Consider the following 12,813-nt stretch of genomic DNA (forward strand, 5'->3'; position numbering starts at 1 on the left):
ATGTATGTATGTATGTATGTACAAGGTGTATGCCTGGTATACTCAGAGGTCAGACGGCAATGGATTCCATGGAACTGGAGTTAAGATGATTATGAGCCACCATGCGGGTTCTGTAAGTAGAACATGCCTTTAATCCTTGCACTCAGAGGCACAGACAGGTAGACAGACCACTATGTCCTTGAGGCCAGCCTAGCCCACAGATTTCTAGACCAGCCAGGATTACATAGTGAGACCTTTTAAAACAAAACAAAACAAAACCAAGTCTCAAATACTGGGGCTTGTTGGTAGCTCAGTACTTAAAGATTTCTTGCCTACCATGCATGAGGCCCTGGGTCCCACCCCAGTACCACATGGAAGCAGTAGTACACAACTGTAATCCCAGTACTTGGGAGGTGGAATTCAGAAGTTCAAAGTCATCCTCCTATACATATACTTCACTCACACACACACCATGTTTGAAGGCCAACCTGGGCTCCTCAGACCCTTTCTCAAAACAAAACATTCTTCAAACAGTCCTACACAAAGATGAGTAAAATTTTCCATAATGCAAATTAAAAACTAAAATTAAGATTTAAACAAAAAATTTCTTTGTGACACTGCTCCACAGCATGGTCATGGACAGTCAAAGCTGAATACCTCTTGCAGGTCAAGTCTATAGACAACTGACAACAATGGAGCCAGTCTCATGGTACTTCAGAGGCTACTCCACTCAACCTTCATGAATGCTGCCCTTAACCATTTCCAAATCTGTGTAGCCCAACCTGGGTCCAACTGGTCCCGTGCCCATAAGCTCTGACCATAACAGGTCTTGTGACTATCTAATTATCAATGATTACTATCAAGCCACTGCCACCTCTTGCTCTTATGTCAACNCTCTTCATTCCCAGGTTTTCCATGTCAGCACCCAGTAAGGCTCAGAGGTCACATTATTTTGTTCATGGTCAATCAGGCTGTTAATAAGTAACAGAACTTGGCCTTAAGTTGTCACTACATGGTGGTGTTCCAGAATGAATCATACCGTTGTGATGATGTCCCTATTGAATTTTCTAGCCTGTGTCCCTAGCCTGGCTTTGTCCCATATAGCACAAAAGGCTGCTCTACTTCTCAACTGTAAAAAAAAAAGCCACAGAAATATGAGAATGTGCTTTCATTTTAANCCCAGGTTTATTGAAGCAGGGCTACTTTAGACTGTCTGAAGCAGTTGACCATAATTTGCATCATACTCTAGCAGAAGCATGGTTTAGCCAGCTGCAGATAATTTCTGTGGTTGTATAAGGGTACATAAATTTGAGAACCCCCAAGATGCAGGTGTTGGTCATTTAGGGAGGTTGGTTATGGTCTGATAGAAGAAACAATAGGACAGAAATTAAATTCAGAGATCTTTCACCTCCATCCTTGTTTCTCTCCTATCTAGTGTTGGGGTTGAAACTGTGTGTGTGTGTGTGTGTGTGTGTGTGCCTGTGCGCGCATGCACATGATCATAAAGTGTGGGAAAAAGAACCCACAACATAGCAAAGACAAGCTACACTCAATTCCTCTCCACCTCTGGCATATGTCTTTATTACTTCCTCAATCACCAATTTAAAATCATTTAATTTTCACCAATAATAAGAGTGAGATGTTGGCAGGGAAGATGGCTCAATAGGTCAAGAGTTTATTGAGCAGGTCTGATAATCTTGAGTTTGATCCCCTGGAACACATGGAAAAGTAGAAAGAACCAATTCCACAAAGTTGTGCTCTGAACTCCACATGTGCTGTACACCAAAATAAATAACATAAACACAGCAAGGACTTTAAGGGCCAAGTTTATATGTGCATACATGGCCAAAGTCCCAACTACCACAAACTGTTTCTAGCAATTGGGGTTAACATATCCCAAGTTCAGTGCATGAGCCTCATGCTGGGAAAATGACNTTTTCACCACGGTAAATCCCCTGCCAGGTATGGACAGACCACTGTTACCTAAGGGTCCCCCAAATCAGGGTTCCAGGCAACCCTGGTGTGTTACACAGTAGGAAAGGAAGTTACAGGCTCTCAGATTCCACCAAGGATATTGTATGCCTGGAGTCTTGAGATTGGGGGGGGGGGTGAGGGGGAAGTGCATGCAATCACCCAGGAAATGCTCTGGTGGCAGAAAAAAAAAAAAACTGAAGGTGCTACTTGAACCAATTATGACTGCCACCCATCAAGGGCTCAGGTAGACGAGACACATACAGATCTTTACTGGCCCCTGTCCACAGCCAAGAAAAGGAAGGCCACTTGCCTGGGGTAGCTCCAGCCAAGTAAGTTCACAGTGAGTCAGGTGCAGAGAGTGGCCTGCCCAGTCCAAGCACTCTACAGGCCTAGGAATTTGACCAGCTCTAGGGTCCTGCTGAAAGCGCCAGCAACCTAGAGCTGGTGAAGCTCTTACAGAGAGAGCTCGGTAACACAATAAGGCATGAAAACCCATGGGCTCTACCCCACTTCCAAAATGAATCCTGAAAGACAGTAAGGGTAAATCATTTCATGTTCTCACTGTGAANGTTACCAACTGCTACACAACACATAATAAATGTGGATATCCTTACTCCTAAATCCAAGGTGTGTGGTTCTGTAACCTGTCTCCTGACCTTACTCTTCTCCAAATCTTTCCATCACCTTGAATTACTTTTTGCAGTGGCACTACATACTTGTCCTCCAAGTAATCTCTATTTCCTCTATCTCATCCAGCTACAAGTCCTGACTCTCCCTCCTCTTGACTTTCTTTCTCAATCAGGTCCCTGTCCCCTCTTACGTAGCCCAACTTCTAAACGTNTCTGTAAAGAAGCCAACTTAACCTTTTCCTCCAAATGTCTCCAGGCTTCTCTGTTCATGGTGACATCAGCCTTGACACTGGTTGCTGTGCACTACTCTCTCCTGTCAATNCTTCCTCTGGCACAAAGGTTTCTTTGATGGGTAATCACATCCAGTCACTTTTAAACTCCACACTTTCTTCTCCAGGCATGGGTGGAATGCCAACCATGTGCCAGGCACTGGGAACATACAACAGGAGCAATTCCATCCAACCTCAGCAGCTCTGTTTAACCACTTTCTACTTTTATCTCCACATTTACCCTTCCTAGTCCTCTTGGTCTGGCTTAACTGGCCCACTCAGGCCAGGCAGCTTCTTGGTGCCTTCCTTTTCTCTTATTCTGCCCATTTGCNGATCCTAGATAGCCTTCCCTGTTCCTCTGATTGAAATCTGCTTGAATAACAAATTCTCAGTAATCAATAATCATTCCATTCAGTATACTTTATATAAAAACAAACCTTCCTTTTTTTNTATTTTGTCTCATACATNGAGGCTTCCTCTCAAACCAAGTTGACTTTCTTTTTGAGACAGGGTTTCAGTGCAGCCCAGACTAGCCTTAAATCCCATAGATGGCAATATCTGCCCCTAACTCCTGAGTACTGAGATTACAGGGATGAGAAACTATTTCTGGTTTATAGGGTACTGGGTATTAAAACTAAGATTTCATGTATGAGAGGCAAGCGCTATCCACAATCGTGAAGAGGTCATTTCTCCCCAGTGATGGGGAATGGGAAGGTCGGTATACATTACTGAGCATGCAGTGAGCATCCACTGTGGTATTGGACATGTGTGGACATGGAAAGTCTACTACCATCCTATTGGCTCCATTCTGTTTCAGCCATATACTTTGTCTCCAGGCATACATTAAANTGCTTTGTCTTTCTTCTCAAGTTTCTGTGGNCACTCATATTTACGGCACTCCAACACTAGGCAGGGTTGGCCTTCGCTGCTCTCCCGCAAGTCCAAGCAAGTCCTTGACTGTGCTTCAGTGTTCCCTTGTTTCTAAGCTGATGTTCTGTGTCCTATTAGCATTTTTCTAGCTTCAAGGAATGCAGTCATCTCCTAACTGGTTTTATGCCTGCCAGTCAGTGCATCCTTTGCAAATGTGACTCCCTCTGTCAATGATCATAAGTCTGGAGTGGGCCCTCATAATATCTGAGGTCTCTTCACAAAAGACCTGCTACTCACTTCCTTCTACTTTCCCAAAAGTTCCATACCCCAAGTGTTTTCCAGAGCTAATGGAAGGNTCCACCTACTCCACTCACCAAGCTCTTGAAGAGCCTTTCCCACTCGTCTTTTACCTAGCTATTTCCTCTAGGTCCTCCCGCCTCAACAACTCAGGGAACATTTTGGGGTCTCCTGGGCTTGAATAACAGTTCCTTTTCCTGTGCTTCTACATCACCTAGTGCATTACTACTGCNCACCAGCCAAGCTAAATCATCTAAACATAGATCATATACACCATGACCTCTCCAGAGCCGATCCTCTGGGCTGAAACACAACTTTGGGGAAGGGGACAAAAGGCTTACTTACCCTCTTATTGGCTAATTTGTTGGTCTTTCTCTGTAGAACTACTGCCACCTAGGGACAAAAGGCCGGCACTGCATCTCACTTACCATTCAGCATTTAACTAGCTTGAACACACTGAAGGTGATGGGAGCACCAATCAGTTCATTCTGGAGAAAGTGGAAAAGCCTTGGCATTTGGGGGCAGCTTCAAATGGTGTTTGTGCTCTGAGCTGGGCCACACAGCTTTCCAGGAAAAGAGCAGAAAGGGTCAGAAAAGCACATGGGGGGCATCCCAAACTAAGGGCTTCTGATTTTAATGTTTAGAACCATTTGAACAGCCCAGCATATTTTTTTTTCGTGCCCCAAGACTTCTTTTAATCAGGAGAAACATAGATCTGCATCTTCGAAAGTCAACTCCTGCTGGCGTGCAAAGGACAGAGAGAAGCAGTGTGAGAAGCAACTGCGTAAGCACAGGAATGAGTATGTTCTTCAGTCTCTCCCTTTCTACTGTTGCCCAGGGACCTATTCCTGAACACAGCCAAATTGAAGTTGTTTCCCTTAAACCAGCACTTCAACAGAAACATTTCCTATTTCTCTCAGCATCTTCANACTCCTTGAAGTCACAGCATTAAATATTTTTAGAATTATGTGTGTTTTGTTTGCATGGGAACCACATGTATGCTTGGTTTTCTGCAAAGTCAGAAGAAGGCATGGGATCCTCTGGAACCGGAGTTATGGATGGTTGTGAGCCATTATGTAGGTGTGAGGAACTGAACACAGGTCCTCTGCAAGAGCAACAAGTGCTCCTGTCCACTGAGCAGCCTCTCCAGCCCCACACCATTTTCTTTTTGTTTGTTTTTTTTTGTTTGTTTGTTTGCTTTTTCGAGACAGGGTTTCTCTTGTGTAGCCCTGGTTGTACAGGAACTCACTTTGTAGACCAGGCCAGCCTCGAACTCACAAACTCGCTTGCCTCTGCCTCCCAAGTGCTGGGATTAAAGCGTGCGCCACCGCCACCACCCAGCCCCACACCATTTTCAAAACCAGACTTTGCATACACCAGTATGCAATATGTTGGCGGTATCTAGGACTTGCTTTCAAACCCTGCATTGGCCACTACAGTGCGAGAGATTATCCTAAGTTTCACTTTCTTCTCTAAAATGGGTATTTTAACACCTACCTTAGGGGCTGGAGACATGCCCATCAAGTATGAATACATGGTCCATTGTTGAAAAGATTCTGGTGATTATTTTAACTGCATATTCCATGTGTGGCATGCACAATACTGGGGGTTTCCTCACATCTTTACATCTGCACAATACTTTCANCCTGCTATTTCACAGGCAATTCAACACAGCTTACTCAAGATCTTAGGAGTTTCACCCAGATCATCACATAGGGCTGGAAGAACTTTTCCAGGAAGATTGCTTAAAGATTTCTCACCTCTGTGTGCATGTGTTTTGGTGAAGGGGGAAAAAAAAACGAGAGAAAGAACCCTAGCAACGCCTCAATGTGTTTTTGGTACTCACAACTGGAAGAAGTAGGAGGGAGAGATGCTAATACTCAGTAGGCAGAAGAAGCCAGGCATGCTATCCAACTTTCTGCAATGCACAGGGTAGCCAGGCCCTCCAACCAACCAACCATTACCTGACTCTAACAAGGAGGTTAAGGAAGCTTTCTCTAACATCCGATCTTGCCTCTACTAGAGCTCTGGCCAGCGGTGTCCCACATGGAACACCTCCGATAATGGAAGCTCTTGTCTAGTGCAAAAAAAGTTCTCCACCTGCTCTCCACACACAGTCGGCGTCAAACCCATTTTGGCAAGCTTTAGCAGCAGACGACAAGAGAAAGGGAAGACCCATCATCACTACCCATTGTTCAAAAGCGTGCAATTAGCTTTTTAAAATTTACACGTTATTTTACAAATGAAACGTCCCTGAAACAGCTTTGTTAGAGATGGCGATCAAAGAAAAATTTCCCCTTTCTTTTGTAGGACTTCCACACACAGAAGAAAGGTTNGCACACTTCTAAAAAGGACCTCACGACCCGTCGCGGTGTACCCTGAAAATCGTCCACAAAAGAAATCTATGGGATTTCCCGAGGGAGCAAGTCTGTGGGCCATGACCTCTGGTGCCCAAGGTCCCCGCTCCACTCTTCCACCCCCCGATCACCGGGCCTCCGAGATCAACTATCCGGGGGCCCCCCCAAGCCTCGGAGCCCGGCCCCCCAAAGCGCGTGCCCACGCTGTGTCCTTCTCCCGCCTCTCTCGCGGGAGCCCAGAGAGGAATCCGGCCCGGCGGAGGCTTGTCGCCAACCTGAATCAAACAGAGTCGGTCCCCATTCGCCTAGCCGCGGCCCACACGCGCGTCTCCATACCCGGGCCTACCGCGGCCTGGGGCCTTCGGCCGGTGCAGGCCCGGCGGACGCCCGTGGGGCTAGGCGAGCTCAGGCCCTAGCGCGGCCTACTCTTTCGGAAGTCGCCGAAGCCTCCGGCCTCACCTGAACACGGGCGGGAAGGCCCGGGGCTCTGCTCCGGGGCGGGCGGCGCGGCGATAACGGCTCCGCACGGCCTCGGCAGCGGTGGCGGCGGCGGCGGCGGCGGCGGCGGCGGCAGAGCGGTAGCGGTAGCGGCGACGGCGACGGCTGCGGCTCCTCCTCAGCGCGCACGACCCGCTCCCCGGCCCCGCGGCCCAGACACGCCCCCCCCACCCCAGCGCGCTCTGCTATTGGTCAGTGTCTTTGAAGAAGCGACGCTCATTGGTTGGCATGGCTGTCGCGGTACGCGGGTGCGCGCGGCGTGGGCGGGACTTCCTGTCGGCGTCGTCCGCGGTGGACCAGGGCGCCCAGTGGAGTCNCGGAGCGGCTGGCGATGGCCGCGGAGAGGGCGAGTTGGAGCCTGGCCCGCCGTGGACGCCGACTGGACGTCGAGGCCAAGGAGTGGCGCTCTTTATAGAACGCACGCCGTGTGGTCCTCACAATGCGGGCTGTGCAGCCGCTTACGTCCAGAGTAAGCAAGGTGGTCATCGGGAGCCCAGGCTAGGAGGACAGGATCCCCGATTCGAATCCCGGCCCGGACATTTCCGGTCTGCCTGCAGTTGAGCGCCGGCTGACGTCACTGAGCTTGGCCTCAGTTTTGTTATCTGGTGAAGCGGGTTGAAGGATGTGGTCAGCATGGTCAGCCTCTGGGAATCTAAAGTTAAAATTTCTTGGTTTTAAGATTTTTTTTTCTTAATGTGTATGCGTGGGTGTTCAGCCTGCATGTGTGTCTGTGCACCACGTGCGTGTCCTGCAGATGGAAGTCAGAGAAGGTGGGAATCCTTCGGGACTGTTGTTAACTGCGTTTGGGTGCCGATTACCGAACCCTTGTCCTCTGTCAAAGCAGCCAGTGATCTTAATTGCAGAGCCATCTTTCCAGCCCCACTTCCTTCGAAATTTTAAGTGCCTACTATGTGCCAGCCAGTGGGGCAGTGAGCAGAAAAACAACTGCCTGTGCCTTCTGGAGGCTGCTGTTCTGGGCTAGTGCTATCAGAAATATATATGCCAACCTGTCTGATTGAAAACTTCTCTATTGCCACCGTTTTTTTGTTGTTGTTGTTGTTGTTGTTGTTCTGTTGTTTTGTTTTTTAGCGTGTTTGCTTTCTTTTAGTCTAGATCTTTCTAAGTAGTCCCGGCTTGGAACTTATAAATCATGCTGACCATTGCCTCATAGAGATCTGCCTGCCTCTGTTTCCTGATTGCTGGCTTTAAGGGTGATGTGTATGTTTTTGACACAGTGTCTCATATGGTCCAGGTTGGCCTTAAACTTTCTGTGTAACGAAGGATGTCAGTGAAATGATCCTTTTGCTTTCATCTCCCAAGTTCTAGGATGACAGGCCTGCAACACAGCAGCTGGGTGTAGGTAACCTTTTAAAAGTAGTTCTACAGGATTTGAAAGCAATGTTATATTTTAAAATTTTATATTGTGTATGTATTTGTTTGTATGTATGTGTTTTTAAGGGGTGGTGTTTGTATGTATGTGTATAATATGTATGTATTATAATATGCATGTGTTTGTGTGAACATATATGTGGAAGTCAAAGGATTACTTGGAGGCATCAATTCTTCCATCATAAGAGATATGTGGGTTGAACTCAGGTTCACACTCAGCAACCAGTGTCTATTCAACTGAGTCATCTTTATAGCCCTGCGATGTCTTTTTTTTTTTTTTTAAATTAATGAATTAATTTATTTATTCACTTAACATCCTAATTACTGCCCCCACTCCTGGTCCCCTTCTCACAGGGTTCCCTCATTCCCCTTCTCCTTCTCCTCTGAGGAGGTGGAGCCCCTCACCCTGGCATGTCAAGTCTCTGCAGGACCAGGCACATCCTCTCGCAAAGGCCAGACAAGGCAGCCCAGTTAGGGGAGCATATTCCGCTTGTGACATTCTTAATCTGCTCTGTACAGTAAAACTTTAAAGAAGTCACAAAATTGTCAGCTACATGGCAACTTAAAATTTTAAAATTATTAACTTATGGGCCAAGGGTGTAGCTTAGTGGTAAAGTACTTTCCTAGTACATCCAAGGAGGTTCACAAAAGAAGAGGAAAGGGAAAGAAGGACATGGATATAGTTTGGTGGTTGAGTGTTTTCATGACATACACAAAGAGATAAAGTAGAGGGGTCAAAAGTTCATGGCCAGGATGGAAAGGTGGCTCAGCAGTTATGAAGAGTGTTACTTTGCAGGGGACCATGATTCAATTCCCATCAACCCATCTATTGACTCACAACTAACTTGAACTGCAGTACCAAGGGATATAACACCCTCTTCTGTCCTCCAGGGGCACTGAACGCACATATACAAAGCCACACTCAAACATACGTATACATATGTGATTCACAAATAAAAATACAATATTCCCTTTAAAAAGAAGTTCATTCTTGACTCTGTAGCAAATTTAAGACCATCGTCAACTACATAAAATAAACAGGTCTGCAAGATGATTCATCAGGATGAGGACCACCTGACTTCCAGGACCCACATGGTAGAAAGAGAGAACTGACACACACTTTTTTTTTTTTTAGTGTAAAACCCAGATATTTTTAATAGTTTTACTTAACCATATTTCAACATGTAGTGTTTCTGCCTGCACGCTGACCGGCGCCTGCCTGCGTGCGCAGAGAACACACCTTGGGGTGGGTTCGTACTTCAGAGCTAATCTCCCTGAAATGAGATGACCTGCAAGAAAGATTATTACTATTTATTGATTACACGCGGGNGAACCCAACCCGCCCCCACGTGTCCCAAGTCCCATTGTCCATTGTCTCTGCTGAGTGTCTCTGTCAGAGCTGCATGGCGCAATGCTCCATGTCCCAATGGCGGAATGGCGCGCAGTCCGGTCCTTCGCGGAGCTGTGTCCAGAAGGCGGGTCCAATCGAGTAGGCGTGACGACATTGGTGGTTGGTCCGGGTGACGAGTGGGCGTTGACAGTGGGCGGTCCGAGGACACTGTTCCTGCTGGTCTGCTGCGCTCCGGCTTCGCGACCCCCAGCGAATAGGCACAACACAATGTTCAGAGGGAGGACCCAACATCAACATATGATCAAAGTTGAAAGTTATGAGATCTTTTGCCAGGAGGTGGTAGCACATGCCTTTAATCTCAGCACCCAGGAGGTAGAGGCAGGTTTGAGGCCAGCCTGGTCTACAGAGCAAGTTCTAGGACAGCCAAGGCTATCCAGAGAAACCCTATATGAAACAAAAAGTTATGAGATCTTTATATTCTGTGTTTTTCCTCCATTTGTTTTTGAAATCCAGTGTACATTTTACATATCAAGTTGGACCTGTTGCATTTCAAGGATTCAGCAGTCCCACGTTGTCATTGGATCATGAGGAGGCAGTAGGAAAATCAAATGGGTTCCATCTGCAGTGGTTTTTAAAAGGGTAAGAAGAAAAGTAAGCTGGGGAAAGGGTATATGGAAGGAAGGGATTGCAGTTCAGAGGGTAGCCAGGAAGGTGGGCGCTAAAGATGGAGCGTGAACAGGACTCAGAGGAGTTGGGAAGAGTTACATTCTTTGTTGTTTAGCATTGCCCGGAAGTTTATCATGCAGAAATTATGGGTCTGAGGTCTGGGAGATAGCTTAGTGGGTAAGAGGTTTGCTATACAAGCATGAGGACCTGAGTCCAGAGTCCGGTACACACATAAAAAGCCAAGTATGGCCTGTGTGTCTGTAACAACAGTGCTGTGGGAAACAGAGATAGGAAGATTGATGGGACTTGCTGGCTGCCGATCTAGCTCAAGGTTCAAGGGAGACTCTCTCTCAAAGGAATAAGGCAGGCAGTGCTAGAGAGCAGGATATCCATTGTGGGGCAGTGGGTCGTGGCAAGAAGCTTGGTAAGGTTGAGTGGGTTCAGAGACCCCAGCATCCATCTGAGCACAGTAGGTGTTTTCCTTACCAGACTCCTGGCCTGAAACACGTGACCACACTCCACACATAGGGATGTGACAACTACGTAGCACAAAACAGTTCTCCATGCCAATGAGGTGTCTAGATGGGTCCTGGGGATTTAGCCAAGCTTTTCTTCCCAGACATTCCTTCCTGCAAAAGGTATTTAATCTCTGGTCTACCCTGAGGAGGTTGTATGCACCCATTTTCCACGATGATCAGTGACTAAATGGTCTGGATAAGCATTGACAGTCTCCCATCAAGATCTGCCATGGGAACCATGGAGGGAGCCTTCATCTGCAGAGCTTCCGAGTCTAAGTCTCCTGCAGAAGGCCCCTCCTTGCTAGCCGGAGCAGTCGTCCGCGTTGTCCCCCCCCCCCGGCTCCCTCGTCCTGGTCTTGTCACCCTCAGCCATTGGGCCCTGGACTCTTCCTTGCGATTTCCAGTGGCATCTGGATGTCTAGGAGTAAGGGAACCCCAACTTCAGCCTCAGCCTGTGTTGTTTCTTGCTCAGGCTAGGGCCCCCAGCTGGGACTGCATTCTCTCTCTCTCTCTCTCTCTCTCTCTCTCTCTCTCTCTCTCTCACTCACACACACACACACACACACACACACACGTACGGAAGCACACGTCCCCCCCCCCGCCCCCTGAGTGGTGCTTCCCACAAGCCCATCACCGAATGGTGGCATAGGGTAAGATGTAGTCTAGCATCTCCCATTTTGCCTGCTTAAGTGGCATTTAGTGGCGAGATGAACCATGGGACCACATCTGGCACATATAACATGGAGCATACCCAGCTGACACATACCCCAGCTGGCGGACCCACAAGGCCCACATCAGCACTCTGAATTGAACAGACTGAGTAACCCCTGGCCCTAGGCCAAAAGACTCAGACCTTCCTACTCTAAAGACAGATATGTCCTCTTCCCACTTTTGTTTTGGGGCAGAACTACTGCACCGACCCCCATCTAAATCCAGACAGTCCAAGGGACCATTAACAAAACCTCTGAGGCAGAGCTGGCTCCAGAGCCACAGTGGCGACTCCAACTGGGCCAAGAACACACAATCCATTGCCTTCCTCTGACCTCTGTATGTGTGCATATATGCAGGCATACGGTTTACTTGCATGTAAAGATGAATGTGTCCCTTGTCAGCACTTCCCAATTCAAACTTGATGTTGGGTACTTAACAGTGGCTAGTTCACTGAAGGTCTGAATTTTTAATATAGTTATGTTTGTGTAGGCGTGCTTGTGTGGATGGGTGTGTGTATATTCATGCATACACACATATGGTTACATGCATGTAGAGGCCAGAGATCCCTCTACTATCATTCTTTATGTGCTGTCTGTCTTGTTTTTCTGAGACAAAGTGTCTTTATTGACTTAAAACTTGTTAATTAGACTAGGTCTGACCAAGGAGCCCCAGGGATCTACCTGTCTTAGGATTTCTATTGCTGTGAAGAAATACCCTGACACAATTCTTACAAAGGAAAACATTTGACTGGAGCTGGCTTACAATTCAGAGGTTTAATCCATTATCATCTTGGTGGGAAACATGGTGGCACGCAGGTGGACATGATGCTGAAGAGATAGCTGAGACTTAGTTCTTAGATCTGCAGGGAACAGAAAGAACAGTGGACCTGGCTCCAGCATTTTAGACCTAAAAGCCCTCTCCAGTGACACAGTTCCTCCAACAAAGCCACGCCCACTCCCAACAAGGCCACACCTCCTAATAGTGCCACTCCCTATGGGGTCATTTCATCCAAACCCTCACATTTCACTCCTTGACCATACAGTCTGATTCATCTTGTGGACCTGGCTCTTTAAAAGATCCCCAGTTGTTAGTCAACTGGCCCTTTAAGAATTCTTAGCTGTAAGAACTGCTTGACCCCATAACCTTTAGTATTGGTTGCCTCTTGAGTTTCTGGGAACAGGATAGGATATCAAGAAGTCAGCTGAGGCTAAGAGGGATTGGGGACTAGCAGACTGAGGAGAAGGCTAAGAGGGATTGGGGACTAGCAGACTGAGGAGAAGGCTGAGAGGGATTGGGGACTAGCAG

General features: G+C 47.3%; 2 protein-coding genes across 2 annotated transcripts in view; one reads left to right on the forward strand and one right to left on the reverse strand.

Moving 5' to 3' along the window:
- The window catches only part of Elavl1 (ELAV like RNA binding protein 1), a 35,935-nt gene extending 28,956 nt beyond the window's left edge, over window positions 1-6,979 (reverse strand). Inside the window, exon 1 of the mRNA XM_021218940.2 lies at window positions 6,835-6,979. The gene's annotated coding sequence lies outside the window, so the exon portion shown is untranslated. The remainder of the gene's footprint in view (window positions 1-6,834) is intronic.
- A 122-nt stretch (window positions 6,980-7,101) lies between these two features.
- Ccl25 (C-C motif chemokine ligand 25) overlaps window positions 7,102-12,813 on the forward strand; it is a 38,173-nt gene continuing 32,461 nt past the window's right edge. The window contains exon 1 of the mRNA XM_029532077.1: window positions 7,102-7,342. Coding sequence (XP_029387937.1) covers window positions 7,102-7,342 — 241 coding nt within the window. The remainder of the gene's footprint in view (window positions 7,343-12,813) is intronic.

Source organism: Mus pahari, chromosome 19 (genome assembly GCF_900095145.1).
Source record: "Mus pahari chromosome 19, PAHARI_EIJ_v1.1, whole genome shotgun sequence".
In the NCBI taxonomy this organism is placed as follows: domain Eukaryota; kingdom Metazoa; phylum Chordata; class Mammalia; order Rodentia; family Muridae; genus Mus; species Mus pahari.